Genomic DNA, 19,800 nt, shown 5'->3' with positions numbered 1-19,800 from the left:
GACATAGCCCCATACTAGCTACTGTGAAGAAATTTAACTCTATCCCAGACAAAAACAGCACAAGCCTGAACTGATATTAGACCTTCCCAGCAGATGCGTATCCCTGTAACCTGTTGGGCTTAGTCATTGTGAGTAGATAGTGCTGTTGCATGAACAGTCAGTGGTTTGTTTACTGACATGTCCTTTCATTTAAAATTGAAATTTAATGAAAAAATGTTTGTGAGCTTTAAAAGTTTATGCGTATTTTGCAAATGAACTTCAGTGAAAAGATGTTGCATGGTGTTTTGTAAATGGTTGTGGTAGTAATGTCTTCTGCTGACAAACGGTGTGGATGTACTCCTTTTGAAGAGTACAAGTTCTAAACTATACAGTACTGTGTGTTACTATGTGCAGATCATGTATTTACTTCTCTCAACTAACTTTGAAGGAGGAATGAAAAAGAATGACTTCTGCTGTTGTTAACTTTGTGTGATTTGGAAGCTGCCTATCCTTCTTCCTGGTGGTAGAATAAAATGCATCTGTATCTTGTATTTAGAGTTTCAGAAGGCTCTCAGTCTCTCTGCACCCAATGGGATAGGCTGTCTCTAATTAAAGAGTACAGCTGATTTATAATTTACTTGGAACAATTTGGAACTTCGATCAGTTCTCAAGTTATCTTTGAGGGCTACTGTTATTTCAGGGGGCCTGTGGCTAGAATTGCATCTACTTGAATTAAAACCCTCTGGAAGATGACTTGTGGGGGACAGAATAGCAGCCTTCTAGTACCTATGAGGTGGTTATCAAGAAGCTTAAGCCAGGCTTATCGCTGTGGCGAGACAAACATAAATTGAACTGAGAAGTTATGACTGTATATCAGGGCAAAATTTCTTCACTGTGAGGACAGTCAAGCACTGGAACAACTCAGTTGCCCAGAAAGGCTGTGCAGTCTCATGCAGCTTCTCTGGCTGTATGTAGTTGATTACAATGGGATCAGAAGCGAGTTACTGTGAAGGCTGTGACAAGTGTGGGAAACAAATACAGACCTGCTTGTGAATTATAGCAGTTGCAGCTGATTACATTGCAGACAGTGTAATTAAGATTATGGTTTTTTTCTCCCTTCCTCCCCCATGCATGATTGATACTGGATCACAGTTGTTGTGGCATGAAAACTTGAACAATTGGAACGGATTGGTGGTATGACCAGGCATGACCTAACCTTCAGTGGGTTAGGATATGTGTCACTGGGAGAATAATGTGCTCTCCCTGCAGTTTACCTCTAACTCTGTCATGTTCTACGTATTCTCTGACACCAGAGTGGAGTAGAGGGGCAGGATCCCCTCCCTTCACCTGCTGGCCATGCTGCTTTGGATGCAGCCCAGGATCCAGTTGGCCTTCTGGGCTGCGAGTGCACGTTGTTGGCTCATGTACAGCTTTTCATCCACCAGTACCCACAAGTCCTTCTCAGCAGCTCTGCTTTCAATCCCTTCATCCCCCAGCCTGTATTGGTAGTGGGGGTTGCCTCAACCCAGGTGCAGGACCTTGCACTTGTCCTTGTTGAACTTTGAGGTTCACATGGGCCCACTTCTTGAGCTTGTCCAGGTCGTTCTGGATGTCATCCCATCCCTCAGGTGTCAACTGCACCACTCAGCTTGGTGTTGTCTGCAAACTTGCTGAGGATGCACTCGATCCCACTGTCTATGTCATTGGTGAAGACATTAAACAGTACTGGTCCCAAAAAGATGCTTTTCTAGTCTTTACTGAGCTCTGGGAGCTTTAAACTGAAGTATTTAAAATACTTTCTGTACTTTAGGTAGTATGTGGGCTTTGCTTGAATTCATTATGAAGAGTTCAAAAATTTACCTATGCCATTCTCTGTTTGTCTGATCTCTTCCTAAAGATGCATTCATTAACAGAAGAAAGAAGTTATATATATTTTAATTGCAACTGCGCCTCAGTTTTGTTAAATTGAAAGAATTACATGATGTTGGACTCTCATCCATTTATTTCTGGCTACTGCCGAAGGACTTGACAGTCCAAGGTATTGTAATGTTAGAAGGGATTCTCCAGGACATTTTCTGTTGCTTGCATCACTAACACTTCATCTCTTCTGAGCTCTCAGCTTTTGCTTGAGAAACACAAATTTTTCTAGCTCAGTTGGGAAACTGAACAGTAGCAGTATGGAATATCGCATCACTGTTTCTTCAGTGCTTGACCTCGAACTTCATGCCAGTTCTGGGAGAGCAGTTCAGCTGATGCAACTGAAATTTCTCTTCTCACGTTGTCCCAGGGGAAATGCTGCCTGTTAGCTAGCTGCGATGAGGTCTCTGCCAACATATACTGAAAGAGCATGGTGGAGTTTTTCTGGTTGTTTCTACTCTGCAGTAGCTGTAGTTCTTTGCTATCTATATTCATGGATTCTGTGATCCATCTGTGCTTACCTCAGGTTTCAGCTCCAGGAGGAAAGCGGATCATGTCTGTCTCACTCTTGTTCCATTATGCCTCTGTGTTCTGGGTAGGTATTGCTATTTCAGACAAAAATAAGCAGGAGGTCACCTGAAAAAGTGGGAATATTGGAGGTCCATGCATATTAGTGAACTGTTTTAAAACAGGAATATGTTTTCTGGGCTCCTTGTGTGGCTCCCTCAAAAACTGAAAACTCTTCATAGTGACTGTTGAACTGGAAGCTGTTGTGTACTGTGATACTAGTCTGTGTATTCCAGATTTGCACTGCGTACTTTTTCACATTGTTATGTGTGAATTCATAGTGCTTTTTTAAAACAGAACTACCTATTATAGTCTTGAAAAATTAATTTCAGTGAAGTCCAGTTCATAAAATCTCCTTGTAGGAGACTTAAAAAGAACAGCAAATTGACCCCTTCGAAAGCATCTGTTAATTTATAAATTGTTAGATGTAAAGAGTAGCTGTTGCCTTCATGAAAACTAGCAATGTTTGATATTCTTGGGTACAGCTGATAAGGAGTGGTGAGATTTTTGGTAGAGAAAGCTTAGTTCTAAAAGAAACTCCAATGAGTGGGATGAAATTATTCAAAGTAGAAGCTACGAAATACAGGATTCATTAAAGATCAGTAATTTATTTAACTTGCCTATTCTCTCCATTCACTTACTGCTTAAAGAACAAAAGTTTTAATTTTGTGAAAGGCCAAGTAAAAATGTAGGTTGTAAAACTAATTCCAAGCACCAGGCTCACTTGACAGAAACAGAGTCATGAGTGTGGTGCTATTTATTGTTAGGTTAATTCATGAACTTGATTTATTGTCTATAACTTAGATTTTTAAAATGTGTACAGCAGCACATGCATCAGTATGTTAACAGTATACTCAGATGTGTGAGCCGTGTGAACTACAGGTAGTAACAGTAACTCCTGTTCTAAGGTATTAACTGCTTATCCAGAAAGTTATGTGCTAACACGAGTATTTCGCCTTGAAGTATTCTAAAGTGATGCTAAGTGTGTCTTTGTAAGATTGTTGTTGCATTTAGTGAAAGGCAGCCTGCCTGAAGAACTTTATCATCAGTTAGTATTATGTCATTGTACTGTAGTGCCTTTTTTGTATTATACAGAATAGTATTATTCTACAAAAATACAGATACGGAGTGATTTCATTGATTTCAGTTACAGCTCACCTTTATTGTCTAGTGTCTGAACCTAATAGTCCTTAAAAAATATCAACAGAAATTTTTGTCCTGAATAGCTTCTGATTAGAGACTAACTTCCCAAAGTCTTTACCCTGCGTATTTTTGGATTTGTATTCATGGACTTGGAGCTTTAAGTGTGAACTATCTGTTTAGCAAAGACAAGGTATGAATGAATTTTATTTCTCTTTATTTAACCATTGTTCAAGTTCAGTATCTAAGAATTCTACTTGCACATTATTCTTTTCTCATCACAAATGTACTTTGTGATGTATTGCTACTTTGAAACAAAAATTCTTTCTACTACTTCAATGTTGCAGTTTTAGTATGTACTTTTATACATAAATTTACTAAAGGTAAGACAACATCTATTTTAAATGACCGTATTTTGAAAATGCAGTAGATCCAAAACCACTAAAATATATCCCTTTTCTTGTTTTTATGTAGGTAAGGCTTTCTCTTTAAGCAATGTTCAAATCAGAAGTCTTCCAATAGTCATTAACTCCTTTATAGCTTTATCTTTCTTCTATATTGAAAACTTTCCTTCTCATTTGGAAACATGACTTGAAAGGTCACAATTCAGATTTTTTTGTTGTTGCTAGATTAAGTTTTTTTTCCTATTATTTATTAAACTGAATCTTCACTCATCTCACCCCTGTACTATAGTCAGTCCTTCCTTTTCAGGATCTCTGTCTTTCACTCTAAATTCTCTTTTAATCTTCCGAATGTGTGATGTAAATTTCTTCTGATTAAAGAAATGAGGATTTCTGGTGCTTGACTAACAAAAAGGAACCCGACATTAAAAATGGAGAATTATGGATATCTAGATCTCAAAGCTGACTGCTTGCTTCTGGTTTGAAATGTAGGTGCTAATGTAGGTATGTAAGAACATTTCTCAGATTATTTTGCTCTCATCGATGGTCACGTTAAAATTTAAGGGAGCGTTAACTAAGTGAACTAAAACACGGAGTTATGTAAAACTGGATCTTGAGTGTGTAAGTGTGTGTATATATATGGGAATTTTATGAAGAACCTTTAAATTGGAAAGATCTTTAGATGGAACAATGTTTATGAAAGATCTGCCCTGAGAGGCTGAACAGGCTTAATTGTTTGAATTCAGCCCTAAGACCAAAGAAGCTTTATGAAATTCTAAAACTTAATTTTTAAAAAATGCTGTTCACTATCTTTTTTCACCTTGTGGAATGTCTTGGTAGCAGTCTATTGATGTATGTAATATAAACACTGTTAAGGATAAAATAAATATCAGATAATACCATGCAGTCTGGTGTCCAAGAATGCCTTGAATTATTGTATTGAGAAGCACTGTGCATTGCGAACTGGGACTTGTGATGAGGTTGATGGAGCAAAACAGTTTTTTCAGTATGTCGCTTTGCTTGAGTGGCAGGTGGCATTTGTGGTGCATTGCTTAAACAGCAACCAAAAACCTGTTTTGAGCTTGAATTCTTGACTGGTATGACTGTATGCTACAGGGCTGTCACTTATACACATTAGAAAGAATAATCTGCATTGCATGTTTAAAAAAGATCACGAAGATGGTTCATATTTGTCTTGGCTAGTGGTTGTTCTGTTGCCTGTGGCTATAATATGGTAGGCTTTGTACTTGTCACTTCAAACTAAGCAATTTTGACCCTGTTCAGCATGTTCAGTGAGAAACTTCGTAGGTAAATGGGTACCTTCCAGATTCCAGTTGCAGTTTTTCCTCTGTACTGTCTTATATACAACTGATTGCGTTATGTTTTTTTTTTTTTAATTTAACTTCCTTTTGGTGTATCTTTACAGCTATAGAACAAACTGTATGTAAAAAAAACCCCAAAACCAACAACCTGTAATTGCCAAATATAAGCTGTGACTTTTTGATTTTTATGACTTTTATTTGATCAGGGTTTCTGTAACAGCTTCCTTTGCTTTTTTATTTAAATGGGTTATATGGATCTTTAGATACATTATCTTAACTAATTGTATGCGCTTGATACATATTCCCTTGAACTTTTTCATGGTCACAAAATATCTGTCTGCTTCATTATACTATGAGGAACACAGAGTTGGTGGGGAATTGAAGTTACACTGATTTTGTATTTTTAGTTTTTTGGTTGTTCATGCAAGATTGAGTCCTGACTTAGTGATTGATTCACACTACAGAGATTTAAAATCTTTCCTAAAATAGGTAATATGGTCTGTTGGGGAAACCAGAAAACGTAATTAGTCCATGGTAAATTTACTGCTGGACCATGTCTCCGCTAATGGACCACATTGAATAGCCTTTGTGGTCTTGAAAATCAGCTTGTTACAGCACCGGGATGCCTGCTCAAAGTGGTTGCATTGCATTGCTGTAGCACTTGCAATTTAACACAACTTTTTCTTTTTCTTTCTAAAGGCGTCTAAACAGAAATAACCTCCAGTTGCTTTCTGAACTACTCTTTCTGGGGACACCGAAGTTATACAGGCTGTAAGTAGGCATGACCTAATCACTATTATTCTGGAAAATTTGGAACTGGTCTGTTCTGTCTTGCTTTTTTTTTTTTGTCTTTTGCCTCAAACTGGGCTAAAATACATCTAGGAACATTGACGTTTTGTTTTAGAGGAGTACTTTCTTTGCTTTGCAAGATTTTTTAAAATCTAGTGTTTTTTTAAAATCTAGTGGCTTTTTTTTAAATCTCTTTTGTATGAGAAAAATATTGTTTCACCTATTCCCACTTCTGTAATGAAGTTTTGCTGAAAGAATACTTTGGCTTTCCTTTTCTCTTGTTTGTTTTTTGGTTTCTGTGTTAAAATAAATAAAAAATGCCTGTGGGGACTCTGACCCAGAGATGTAGCACTGTATAAGCACTTCGGTTTTGTGATATTTTGTTTTTGTGGCTGTACACCCTTGACCAGAAAAATCATAGCACTGGCAGATGTTAGGTCTGTGGAGAAGTCTCTCCTGTGTCCCCTCACAAAGAAAAGAAAGGTAGTAACTTAAATTCTGGGAAGAAAAAAATATGAAATGTTTTACCTTAAATAAAAGCTATATCAAATCAGGTAATGAGTTTTTTATTGTATTCTTTGGTTTGATAAATGTTTTACTCCTGGCAGTAGCTTTCAGTTAATGTTTTGACTCGTTGGCCCTTTTAAGAATCCACTTATATGTGTTGCAGTAAAAATGAGGAACGAAGTTCAGATACTGATTTCTGTATTTATCTACATGATCAGTTAATGTAACAATTTAAATTTTAAGGTACCTTTAAGTTACAGTATGTGGTATGGAAGGGATACAACATTACATGCTTAAGTAAGCTATGAAAAGGTTGTACAAATTCATCGCTGTTTTAATTAGGTACATATTTGACACATTTCTTTAGATTCCGTTGAGATTTCTGCTATTGAAATTGCTGATTTTACTGAGTTTCACCCTTGTGTGCTTGGGGAAAAAAGTGAAGGTGGAGGAAGGTGGGATTTCTCTCACTTGTTTCTGCTTTAGTATATGGAACCATTCTTGAGATTAAAGGGAATAATGAAGCTTTTATTTAAGAGTTGATTTCTGCTTCAATATTATACAATAAGAGTTATTTTTTTCCTTTCTCATAGTAATATGAAATGGTAAACTGAAAATGACACTATTAGTGTAAACATTTAGTTCTGTGTATTTTTGTTTCTTTCCTTTGCTTTGTATGTCTGTGTTGTTTCCAGAACTTCCCTTTAGATGCAACGAGCTGTTAAATTACTAGTCCAGAAAGCTTCTGAAGGCTTTTGTTCTGACAAACAAAAATATTTTACTGTGCTATAATATTATAATCTATTCATATGTGGTTTTATGTATTAACAATTGAGTCTCTTTTATAATTTCCATCAGCCATGATAAAGACATTAGTTCCATCAGGGAGGAAAATGAAAGGGATTTATGATCATTTTATTATTCCACCTATAGTGTAATGGTTGTTATCTAAATTAATATAAAATAGAAATGAGCCGTAATTTGCAGGCAAAAAAATGGATGCACACTTCAGGCAAAACCATACTTTAATATATTAAATTCAGAATTGTATATTTGATAGATGCTGGCCTTAAATCTATAATGTCCTTTGAGATAAAGCACACAACCGCTCATAGCGTATATGGTGGCAAGTAAGAGATCACTGGCTTCACAGTATTAAATTTCCTCTGCCTAAGGGTTATTGTTGATCAGACCATGAAAGTGAATGTCTGGTTATAATGTATTCATGTTTAAAAGAAAATATGAGCGATACTGAAAATCTACAGTTGCTTAACACTGAATTTATAATAAAAAAAAAGTCAGACCAACAAAGGGATTGATGCTAGTTGAATGTTCTTGGTCAGTTTTCAGATTATATGTAGCTTGATCACTCTGACGGGTATAAAATTGTATTATTGTATATGCTTATATGTATTCACATCCAAATAAATATATTTCTAGAGAATCAAAGGTCTCTAAACATGACCAATAAAATGTATAATATGCTTTGGTTTTAGTTTTTTTGGCGTTTAACAGCTAATCAAACAGTGTGTGTACTGCAAGTTTTCAACATACTATTGAGCTTCTGTGAATAATAATTACCATTTGACCCTTGGCTGTAAATGAGATGCCAGGTGAAGAAGCACATATGCTTGTTGTGTAGCCTAAATGCAATATAAAAGAAAGAGGGTACACTGTATATGAATTATGATTAGACACAGTTGGTTGCCGCCAGCGGCCAGCTATGCTTTCCCTTTGCTGTCTGCTCCAATTTCTCTTTGGACGGGTTGAGAGAGCACTGCGTGTTCAGGTCAAGATGTTTGCCTAGAAATAGTAGTACAGTTGCAGCTGTGTTTGCTGGAGCAGGAGACTAGTTTAAATAGCATTACCATTTATCCAGTCCATTAACAGAACTCTGTAAAATAATACCAACTCTGCATAAACTACAGGACAGTGTAATAAAATTACAAGCACTTGTTGACAGATGGGAAGTGTAAGTAAAGGAAAGCTGTAGGTTGAGAATTTAAAAGAGACAGTGCGTTATTTTCTGTGTCTGAAGACACTTGATTTTCAAAGGTAGTTAAAGTCTTTTTCAGGTTGATTCCTTTCAGATCTAGCAGCCTTCCAAGAAATCTCCTGGAGCTAGCTGAAATGGATAGTTTTAGTCAAAGCAGAAACTTATTTTCCCATTAAGAGTTATCTGCAAAGGTGTTTTGACATAAATATTTCAATAGGAAGCAGTTAATGCTAAAAATAGTATGAGTAGCGCTGTAGGGTATATTAATCTTACCTTGCAAGGTATCTTTCAAAGCAAAATGTACACGAACCTCTGTTTGATTCAATATTGTTAAAATAAAGGTGCTGTTGTAAATCCCCTGGGGTGATACAAATCCTTGTTCAGCAAGTATTTGTCATGCGAGAAGGGGGTGCGTTGTTTCCGGTGACCCGTATGGCTGCTCACACTGACTTCGCTGGCCTTGGCGACGGTACCTCGGTGCGGAGAACTGCAGCCTAGTGAGTGCTCACCTGGGGGAAGTAGATTTTGACTGCCTACTTGTGCTGTTTAGATCACAGTTCATTGATTGCTGTTTGCTACAGGATACCAAGTTCTGGACCCAAAGCTGTTTGAAAATTTGGTTTTAAAAAATACCTTTATTAATGTGAAGGTTGTTGAATTCCGTGCACAAAGCTTGTCCCTTTTGATTTGCATTTCTTGTGCTTGAAATGAGGTTGTTTCCTTCCTTTCCTTCCTTTCCTTTCCTTCTTCCCTATATTTGCTGTATAAGTTAGGCAATGTTGGCTTTGAAAAAACAATCTTTCTAGTGGATGTTGTCCGATATTGAGTATGTTTTCCTTCTAATACATTTACTTGAGATTCGCGTTGTGAATAAGACATTTCTCTTAAGGAAAAACGAAATTAATACAGTCTGATTAATAAAAAATTTTGAGATGTCTGTTAGTCCGAACAGATAACAATTACAGGGAAAAAACCCCTAAACATCAAAAAAAACCCCCACAAACAAAAACCCTTTAAAAAAAAACTTAGGCCAGACCAGCCGCAGCAGCAGCAACAACAAAACATGCTGCATGGGGGGCCCTTGCAAAAATTCCTCCTGAATTAATTTCTGCCAGCTATGATTAAAGTCTGTGGTACTAGATGTGTCAGACACCATAGTTCTCTGCTTCATTTTACTCTTGGCCTCTTTGGCCCCTGCCACAATAAATCCCACAATGGTGAGGCAGGAATTGCAGGTTACAGTTGCCAGGGTTACCGTTGTCCGGTCAGACCGACATCATTTCTCATCCAGCCCGCTACCCCGAGCGCTGCTGCCCGCTCCTGACGCAAGAGGAGGAAAGTTCTCTGGCAGCTCTCGGGTCTGGTTTTCAAGCTGCTGCAGGAGAACCTATGATTTGCATCATTTGCTGAACCTTGTTTTGTTTTCAGCTTTGCCAAGGTGGGGGGGGAATCAGATGGGAATAAAAAAAAATAAGTGGTGTGTGTAAGATGCTAAAAAAGTGACTTTTAAATTACTTTAAAGTGCTGATTACCTTATTGTTAAGGTAGCTGAATTGAGGCTTAATTTATGGTTTTGTCATATCCCTTTTAACAGTAATCATGGCATAATTTAGCAGTAATTATGACTACAGTCATAATTTTGTAGAGTCTGAATCTGTTTCGACAACTCTGGAGAAATCGTTCATTAGACAAATGCTCATTATCCCAAAGCCTCTGAAATCTTCCAACTGCAAACAGGTGACTCTGGATGATAAAAATCCAATGAGGAGCAAGAATGAGTTTTCCCTTTTCAAAAGGCAGTATTGGTAACCCTCTCTCCTTTTGTAAGTAGACCTGCTGTTGGATAAGAGTAATGGCTACATTTCCACTGTTGTAAGTACTGCAGTGACATTAGTGTGCTCCACCTCGTTGCAGGAGTGTGCTGGATGTGCAGCAATTAAAGATTTATTGGAACGTGAATTGTGGAGCCACCTTGTTGCTAGATCCTTCCCAGGAAAGTGTGTTGGGTTTTTTGTCATTCATTTCAGTTTTTATGGTTTGTAACGGGGCATTCTAGCGGCCTGCATACAAGGAAACTCGTGTTGTTTTTTTTTTTTTATGATAGATTGGAGTGTTATCCTTCTAGAGGTGAGTAGAAACAAGCAAGTCTTCCATACATTGTGCCCATCCTGCCAGTGTTTTGACTTCTTGTGATTTTCTACCACAGTGGTTTAATTCAAATATGATGTTTAAATTGTTTTATCTAAACAAATAATAGGCTTGGTAAGAATATACCAATTCTAATACTAGTTAGTTTTAGATTACCAGTATTATTTTATTAGCAGTACTTTTGGACAATGACTATAGTTCTTAGAAAATAAGTATCTTTCAAAGATGTTATTAATAATGAAGAGCTACTGCATATAGTATATGTATGAGTATACAGCTTTGGCTTTGTGATATTGTAAGCCAGTAACTAAAAAGATATTCCTATTTTAATACATAAGAGTAATTACTACCCTTTCTTGCAGCGTGGAAGCGCCATTATTGTAACTTTGCTATGTCCGTGCATTGTTACTAATACCAGGTCTTATTGCCTCAGTCTAGGATGTTTTAGGAGTGAGTGGTCCCATATGCTGCAAGTCCACTGTCAGTTTTGTGAATTTTATTTCTGCTGTAATTGCAATCTGTAGATAAAAATAGGACTATCTAAAAAGGAGTATTAAAAATGTTTGTTGAGGTTCATTACCTGTAAGAAGAAACTAAAGTAACTAAAAACATGTTGCCTCTGTGCTAGGTTTGTAATACCTCGTCTCTGGCATTCATTTCTTGTACGTAAGATCTAGGAGATAAAGTTTAAGACATAAAGACCGATTGTTGCTTCTCTGTCACCTGCTCATTTTTTAATCTAGAGAGAAAAGTGAATTAGGAACTTGAATATTTCATGCAACTTGGCTTGCATGTGCATCTTTTCTCTTGTCCTACCATCACTTGCTTCTATCTTCAGTTCTCATTCCCTGCTATAAGATTTCAAAACTGAAAACTCAGTCCTCCTTTATAACATAGTGAGCAAAACAAAAATACCACTGTAGCTTTGCTGCAGACATAAGCCCTACTTAGCGTTAGAGATGGCAAGATGACTTTTTAGGGAAGTGCTGCAGAAACTTGTACAATTCATCAGGTGATTTACTTTTTGACCACAGAAACAAGAATTCTGTATATGCATTTGGTGTACAACTTGCAGTAGTTATATCCTAGCAACAGCAAACATTCAGCCTTAGATTTAGCTGAGTGAAATTTAGTGGAACCAGAAAGAACTTTTGAAATGTAGCCGGACAAAAAGAAGTACAATGCATTATCACTGTGTCCCATTATTGGACTTCAAACTTCACTACACTACTCTTCCTGCCCTTTGTTTTAGAATACCTTAATCTGTAGGCTTTTCCTGAGCTATGATTTCTTTTGTATTTTCACAGCACTCATCATGATTTTGTGCAGGAAAAAAAGGTGTTCCAAATATATGGAAATCAGATTAAATGTTGTTACTTGAAGTAATAGTATGGGATTTTAAAAATTGGAAACAAACTTTTTTCTTGTGAAATGGCTCTCTCTCAAGATGGATGTTTATGTTTTTAATTTTGAGATTATTGCAGTTAAATTTTCCTTTAGTTGTAAAAACATAACAACGATTTTTAAAAGCAATATTTCCTTTGCTATGGGATAAAATGACAAATTGCTTGGACTTCTGGGGCTGTAAGCTAATTCTGCTATTGGACAGATCACTAAATCTTTGCATAATCTGCGTTACCAAGTGACATAGTTGACTAATTTCAGTGAAAGGCATCTGTAGGGATACTTATATCTATTGAATTTTTATTAGAACAAATGCTTCAAATTTACTTGTAGTTGATTTTAACCTTAATTTGAAAATTATGTTAAACGTCAAGCAAACAAAAATACGGCTTAAGGCAATTCTTCTGGACCAACATAAATATCTGTGGCATTCAAAATCTTTTCTGCTATTAGCTGTGATATTTAAATGTCTGATCTGAAAATATGAATTATAGTAATTATTTAACTTACTCAAGCCATAGCACTTTTAAAATAATGTGGAGGTATTCAGAGTAACTGGGAGGTCTACTTTAGCTATTATGGCTTTGTTACCTTGGCCTGTTTGGCCCCAAGTATAAATAATTATCCTCTGTATTTTTGTTGACATGATAGCAGTCTGATAACAGAGACAATTGCTTTTTAATACGAAAATGAAAGTTAACTGAGTTTGGGTCACCTGTAACCATATTCACGGCCAGTCTGAATCAGCCTCTGGGTTGTTCCTGGAGGGTTAACCTTGAAAGCTTTGGTAGATTGTGATATAGGAAACCTTTTAGGCAGGAGTTAAGTAGGAAACTGAATCTCAGTGAAGGAAGTAATGAAAAGTAAAAAGGCATGTCGGAGGAAATGCCATTATTATGTGGTGCAGAAACATGGTGTGAAATGTTACAAAGAGGACATCTGTACGTCTCAGCTTGCACAGGGTGGACATTTAAGTGCAGCCATGTCATCTTGATTAAAAAAAAGAATCAAAATGAGGAATAAATCAGGCCAAGGGAAAACGTGAAAGTATAGATGCTTGTCCATATGACGGTAGGTTTCTTCTGTGAGTGGAAGATTAAAGCCTAAAGTAACTGAATAGCTGAGAAAAGTCCAAAGAAAGGTTGATTGCTTCCCCTCCAACAGTTCCAATTGATTGAAAAAAGCCTAATTTAAAGTTCTGTTTGTTCTGTGTCTTAAACCATCAGAATTTTCTTTTAGAACTGGGGGAATGCTCTGGAAGAGAAAGAATCCAAGGATAAAAAGTCATTGCAGGCCAACAATTGCTCCTAATCCTCACAAAATGCTGGAGAAATTAAATTTATTCTTTATTGCTTAAAGTGTTACCTAGGTCACTGGGCGATGGGAAAATTGAACTGGAAGTCGAGTAGGCACAATCTTTGTTTTGTGTCTAGATGCTTAACCTTAGACACGACAAGGCATCTTAGTGTGTTGTGGGAACTTGGTTCAGAGTATTAACACCAGGACGTTTATTACCCTGGACTTATAATAGGCTATCCTGTCAGTAGATGAAAATGTTGTGTTTACATTTCAGTGTTAAATGATCATTTAATTAACACCTAAGGAAAAAAAACCTTGTGAAATTCTTAGCAGCTTTTATTGTTGGTTCCCTTGGAGGTTTTAATATCCAAGTTACACTGCAGTTGCTTCTATAAGTACAGCTAGGAAAGACATTTATGAATGTAGTCAAGAAGGACAGACAGTTTAACCCCTGTTGACCCTTCATCCTGAATGTTGATTTATATAGCATTTTAAATGCACTGAATTTGTTTTAAAGCTTCTCTAAAGTTACTCACAGAGTATTCAAACAACATCTGTATTTTTCCTTTTAAAAATATTCCCAAACTGTACATCCTTATAAAAGGCTAGTTTTTTTCCTAGAAAATAGATTTTTCCTAGAAAATTACTAATACATATAGAACGTATCAACAAATATTTTACAGTAGTTAAAAAAAAAAGATTGTTGTTTTGCTAGATTTTGTCTGTATGTTCTCGATAAGAATATGTGAGCTTTTATGAGGGGAAAAAAAGGTTTGAAACAGACAACATATCATGCACTGGTTGTATAGCCACTGTCTAAATTCTTCAAAAGGAATAGGAAATCGGCAAAGGAAATAACATTACTACAAAAATGCATATCCACTTTAGCCAGCAGAGATCTACTTTCATATGTTCCATTGTATCAAAGAAAGTCAAGGCTATATAAAAGCTTTAATTTGCTCTTGGTCCTTAATAATGCTTTTTGTTGTAATGTTGATCTACAAATGCTTTTTGCAATAGTGTTGCCCTACAGAGCATGTTTGAATAATTTTTTGCATCCTAGAGCTAAAGCTAGATGAAATGCTCTTTGTTACAAAGAGCAGCTGCTCTTCAACTGATGCGTTTTTATAAACATGCTGTAGTAAAAATGGAAATTACAGCTAGGTTTAGAGATTGTTGCTTTTTTGGGTTCTTTTAGGGGTGTGTTTTCAATCAGTCTCTGCTTAGGGGTTAAAACCCCCAACTTTAAGGTATGTTAATAGATTAATAATAAAAAACCTCCATATATCCTAACTCAATCATTGATGACCCACAAATTTTTTGGTATACTTTTTGTTTTTACTGGTGATCATATCCTTTACACATGTCAATAACTGAGCTGGAAAACTTAGGAATCTGCTGATACAGTAAATGTTCCTTTTTTCCACACAAGTGACACAAAACATCCAACACTTGATGAAATATTACAGCTGCAGTGTGAGTTCTGTCTGCCTCCCACTCTAAGAGTGGGATCTTAATGTTTTTCAAACTTCTCTGAATAAATTTATTAAGTGAAATTTAATATTCAGACAGAGACTTGTCAGAGGTACTTGCATTTCCTTTTGTCTGAAATACTTGACCATTTACAATTAAAGCAGTGTATCCCCATTTGAGTACATTTTTCAATGTTTTTAATTGAAAAATATTTCTGCAACATCCATTTCTTGAATTGACACGTCAGATGAAGTACTTGGAATTTGCTTAGGATAGATGAGAGGCTTGCCCCTGTAGCACACTTAGTTCATTCTCTCTGCTTAGGAGTCCTGGTGGAGGTTTTAGGTTTGCTGAGCTGGTGAGTGATGAAGACGAGTAGTGCGTGCAGGAGGACAGGCTAAACTTCCCACACGCAGACCGACACGCTTCAGCCGAAACTATGTTGAACTGTACGGGACTCGCCGTCCTGGTGGGCAGGTCACATCGATTATCTAAGTACCAATTAAGGGGACTCTCGTTACGGTAAGGAAAAGAGCCAATATAGAATGTGCAGTATTTGGCCTCAAAGAGGAGAGCTGAAGCAAGGGCTGCGGCGATGAACGACCCAGACTGTCCTGATCCTTGTAGCTGTTGTAAGGATACCGGAGCCGGGGCTGGCGGTTTTATTTGGGAAAGGCTGCTTATGAATGCTGAGCGGAGTTTATTCTCCCCCTCAGACCCTTGAGGGGCCTGCTCTGCTAACGGCTGTTCAGACCCACCTCGTGGGGGATAAAGCTGGGACTTGCTGAACTCTTTTCATCTTTACAGCCGAGCCCAGGTGCAGGCCCTCCCTGGCTCAAGGGTGTTTGAAGGACCAGGCTCTGAAGGCTTCTTTCCATGGGCCTTAATCTTTAGGGGGAAGAAAACAAGGGCTGAAATAGGGGGGCAAATCTTTTGGTTAAGTACTCCGTGAGGATTTGCAGGGTAGTATGTACAAGAGACAAAATCTTGCCTCATTCTTTTCATTTCCCCTTCTGTCCAGACAGTTCAATGACATTTTTATATGTACTGTGAATGTGTAATCCCTACAGCTGTAAGGAAGGCCTGCTTGTACTTTATAAGGTAGCGTGTGTGAAGAGGGGTTTGTTGACTGTTCAGTGCTTTTAGGACTTTAATACAGGGGAGATAGAAGAAACATCAACTCTTTTCTTTCCCCATGTGTGGATTTTTGTAGGCGTGGTGGGTAGCTGGAAAGGGTTTAGATAGTTGACTGACCTCAAAACTGAAAAGGTTGCATCTCAAGTTTGATAAGGCCCACAGGGAAGGGTTGCAAAGATAGGATAACAGCTAATGTAATGAAAGAGTATTTGTAGTAGCTGCTTCTCAGAGTTTAAAGATACGAAAGGCTAAATAGAGAGAAGAGAGTGTAAATGTATGTCTTAAAGTGGGAGGAAAAAAGAAAAGCTTAGCAGAACTAAAGAAAGTTATTTATGTGAAAGAAAAAAATGACTCTAAACACATACTCACGTATGTTGCAGGAAAGCAGTGATCACTTATGAGACTGGCGAAAATTCCTGTCTGATCCTTGCTACTTATACATCAGTGTTGGATCTAGCCATGATTAATTGGTTCTGCCATATTTTGGTCTTTTATGAATCGTGCATTCTTTGTAAAAGACAAGAGACTGACTTGCCTTCTTGATTTTAGTCATGTGTCTGTAAATTCAATAGAGCAAATACTTTTGTGTAATTCCTATGCTGTAACTTGTTATAGCAACGGTATTTCCCTCATCATTTATGCCCTGACGACACAAGAACAAAATAAAAATACCACTTAAAAACCCCCTCATTTTTAGGTCAGGGTGGTTTTTTTTTTTAAAAAAAAATGGAAAAACCAGAAGTCTTACAAAGTGGAGACCCTACAAAATCTATGTTGGAGTATTTTGCTGCTTGAACTGCAGTATAGTATTCATGTCAGAGGTGCAGAAGCCAAAACTCATCTGACACAAAGTGCAGAGATGTTGTGTCTCAGTTAAATTTTAGTTTAGTATGTAGGTTTGGCAGATGTCAAATTTAAATTTAGCCTAGAAAAAAGAATCAGTCATAGTGTTGCTCATCAATGAGGGTAGCCAGACATGTTCAGATTTGAGGGCCTAACTGCCAAAGTAGGTAATCTTCACCATTATGGCTGATAACCATGGCTTTAGCTGTGTGAAATGAGAATCTTTCACCATGTTATAAGACTTCTTGGTCTAGGAAAGAATCAGAAAATTGTACAACTGTTTTAGGATCTAAAGCAAGGACTACTGCTAGTTAAACTTGTTCAGCGAGCATTCCTTATTAAGGTGAAAGAATTGTACGACCTGCAGCGTACTGCCACCCTTACTTTGAAATCTTGCCTACAGAATTAGTTACAAAGCTGCCGGGGTATGCCACATGCTGTTGAAGTTTTAGATAAGGCATTGGGGTGTAGTATTTGGTATTTGGTTCATTTTTTTGTAGCCTGTTGGTTACAGATCTAAACTGTGTAAACAGCACACTAGTAAATTTTCTTAGAGGAAATAATACTAAGGGATATAATAGTAATAAATTACACCAGAATTATTTGCCCTGTGGATATGGACTGGAGAATGTGGAGAAAAGCAAAGTACTTAGGGCAAAATCAAGATTGTGGTCACTGAGGAGAAAACTATTGCAAGAGTCTTAGTGATAATAATAGTTGTAAATCTACAGTGCAGCATGGAACAATAAGATCATGCAATTTCATGCATATGTATCAGACACTGCAGAAAACGTATTTTTAACTGGTATGGGTTTTTGCAAAGCCAATGGCCAGGTGGGTTGCTTTTCTAGCTAATGTTGTGGGATATTCACTTCAAATGCATTTTTTTTCTGTTTTTTTACAACATTAAAGACATTTCACTAGGATTTTGGCTAAACTCAGTTTTTGTCTCTTCTTGTGATCAGGTTGCAAAACCTATTGTCGTGTTTGTTTTTTCGCTCAGCCAAATGAAATAAAACTGAACTGGATTTGAGTTATGGGGAGGGCTTTAAAATGAGTATGTGCTGTTAGCTTAGTTATGTAAGACTGGAATAGTAGAAGAATGGCAGTATTGTGTGTCCACGTATATGGGGGGAACAAAGAGCAAAACTGGGAGACATGTAATTGAATTAGGAGGTTGATTGGTTAAGAAAAGATTTCTGCAGCAAGTTGCAAGTCTTTGAGGCGGGTGACCTAAGAATGATCATATATTCAGGACCCTAGTTAAAATGCTAGTAATGCTTCCAGATATATGAATTCTTACTAAATAAATGGAATTTGACAATTGGCTGGAATTATACATTCACAAGATTTAACATCTAGGAGTAACAGTGGATGTTGGATTTTCACTGTAGCAGCAGAAAATCAAAGCTTTTTCTGTCATTAATTTTATTCACTGCTGGTTTCCTAACCACTCAGTTACAAGCTGTCTTCATAGTGATTTTATCCACAAAGGTGCCAAGTGGGGAGGACGGCCTAATTCTGTTTTGCAGTATGACAGCTTGCACTCTTGTGCCTCACGTAATGTATTTGACTAAGATGGTGAAATGGAGTCAGACGCAGCAAGCATTGCTGACACGTGGTAGTTCTCATACCTAGATAAACCCTAGACAGCAAGTTGGTAGTAGGGAGAAAATTCTGAAACATGAAAAAGCTAACATTTACCTGAAAGAGGCAAATAGCGTGGTTAGGAATCTGCTGATTGCTGATTTGTCTTTTCATCCAGGGAAGACGATTTGTTTTACAAGAGCTGCAGATCATCATGATAGTTTGTAATGTAGGATTTGGCCTACAGAGAGCCTTTCAGCACTGGCAGAAAAGTGTTGAATTACTACCAGCGTATTATTCACTTTATCGCTCTAAAGAAATTTAGATTAAGGTACACAAGAATTGTTGCACATTTTGATAAACAAAAGCAGATTGCATTTTGTATTCAAAAAAATAATCATACGGTTACATTACTGTTGCTGTAAAAGACTTCAAAATTTGTTTCCTGAAGTAAAGCGGTATTAGCAAAACCTCTCAGTTCTGTGTATTCCCTGGAATAGGAATTTAAGTGTTCATAACTCTGCCTTTCATGCATACAGCAGGGCCTTAGTGTGTGACATGTAGATATGTAAATGCATTAGCACTGGTAATTCTTTGGGCCTTCATTATTGATGTTTAAGATTTTAACATATTAAAACAAACCAAAAAAATGAACAAAAAACCCAAACCCCCAAAAACCAAAGAAATCCCAGTCTTTGAGAAGTAGTCAAAGGGAAAATGTGATAAAGCTGGAGATGCCTGTCTTGAAAAGATTTCTTTGAGTTTGTCCAAAAGGAAGTAGTTAGAAAAATAGCATCTGTATCCATTAAATGTTGCATTATTTGATGAATTAGAGGGATGCATTTGGAACTTAATATCTTCGTGTAGAGAATGAGAAAGTTCCAGTTTATGGTTCCTTAGAAATGTAAAGCTATTCGACTATGTACTTTGTTGAAAATGGAACTTAAACCAGATTCCTGGAACAGAATTCAGTGCCTCTTTCTTTGCATGATCTAGCTGTGGGTGGGATTGTTTTGTAAGAAAGTCTGCTGTTCTTAATCTGTCTTTTTTGTTCACTTTACTTGCATTTTTTAATTATGGTTGTATGACTGTATTTGTCCATTGTGTTTTACTTTGGCTTCTGAACTCAGGATGACTTTCCAGTTAGTTTGCTAAATTTGAATGTTGCAGAAAACTCTTTAAATGGCGTAACATCTCATTCTGTAGAGTAATTGTGCAGGTCCCATGTGAATTTGGCAAGTATTTAAACAAAAAGGGTGAGTAATTTTGGTATGCCCAGAGAAAAATACAG

At 37.0% G+C, this 19,800-nt stretch overlaps 1 protein-coding gene across 2 annotated transcripts in view; it reads left to right on the top strand.

The window, feature by feature from the left end:
- The window catches only part of SLIT2 (slit guidance ligand 2), a 277,451-nt gene that overhangs the window by 15,620 nt on the left and 242,031 nt on the right, over positions 1-19,800 (top strand). For both annotated transcript variants that reach the window (XM_081999585.1, XM_081999584.1), the window contains exon 4: positions 6,026-6,097. In XM_081999585.1, the coding sequence (XP_081855711.1) occupies positions 6,026-6,097 (72 nt within the window). The remainder of the gene's footprint in view (positions 1-6,025; positions 6,098-19,800) is intronic.

This window comes from Phaethon aethereus (assembly GCF_964289735.1).
Source record: "Phaethon aethereus genome assembly, chromosome: 4".
Taxonomy (NCBI): domain Eukaryota; kingdom Metazoa; phylum Chordata; class Aves; order Phaethontiformes; family Phaethontidae; genus Phaethon; species Phaethon aethereus.
This window is presented reverse-complemented; position numbering and strand designations above follow the sequence as displayed.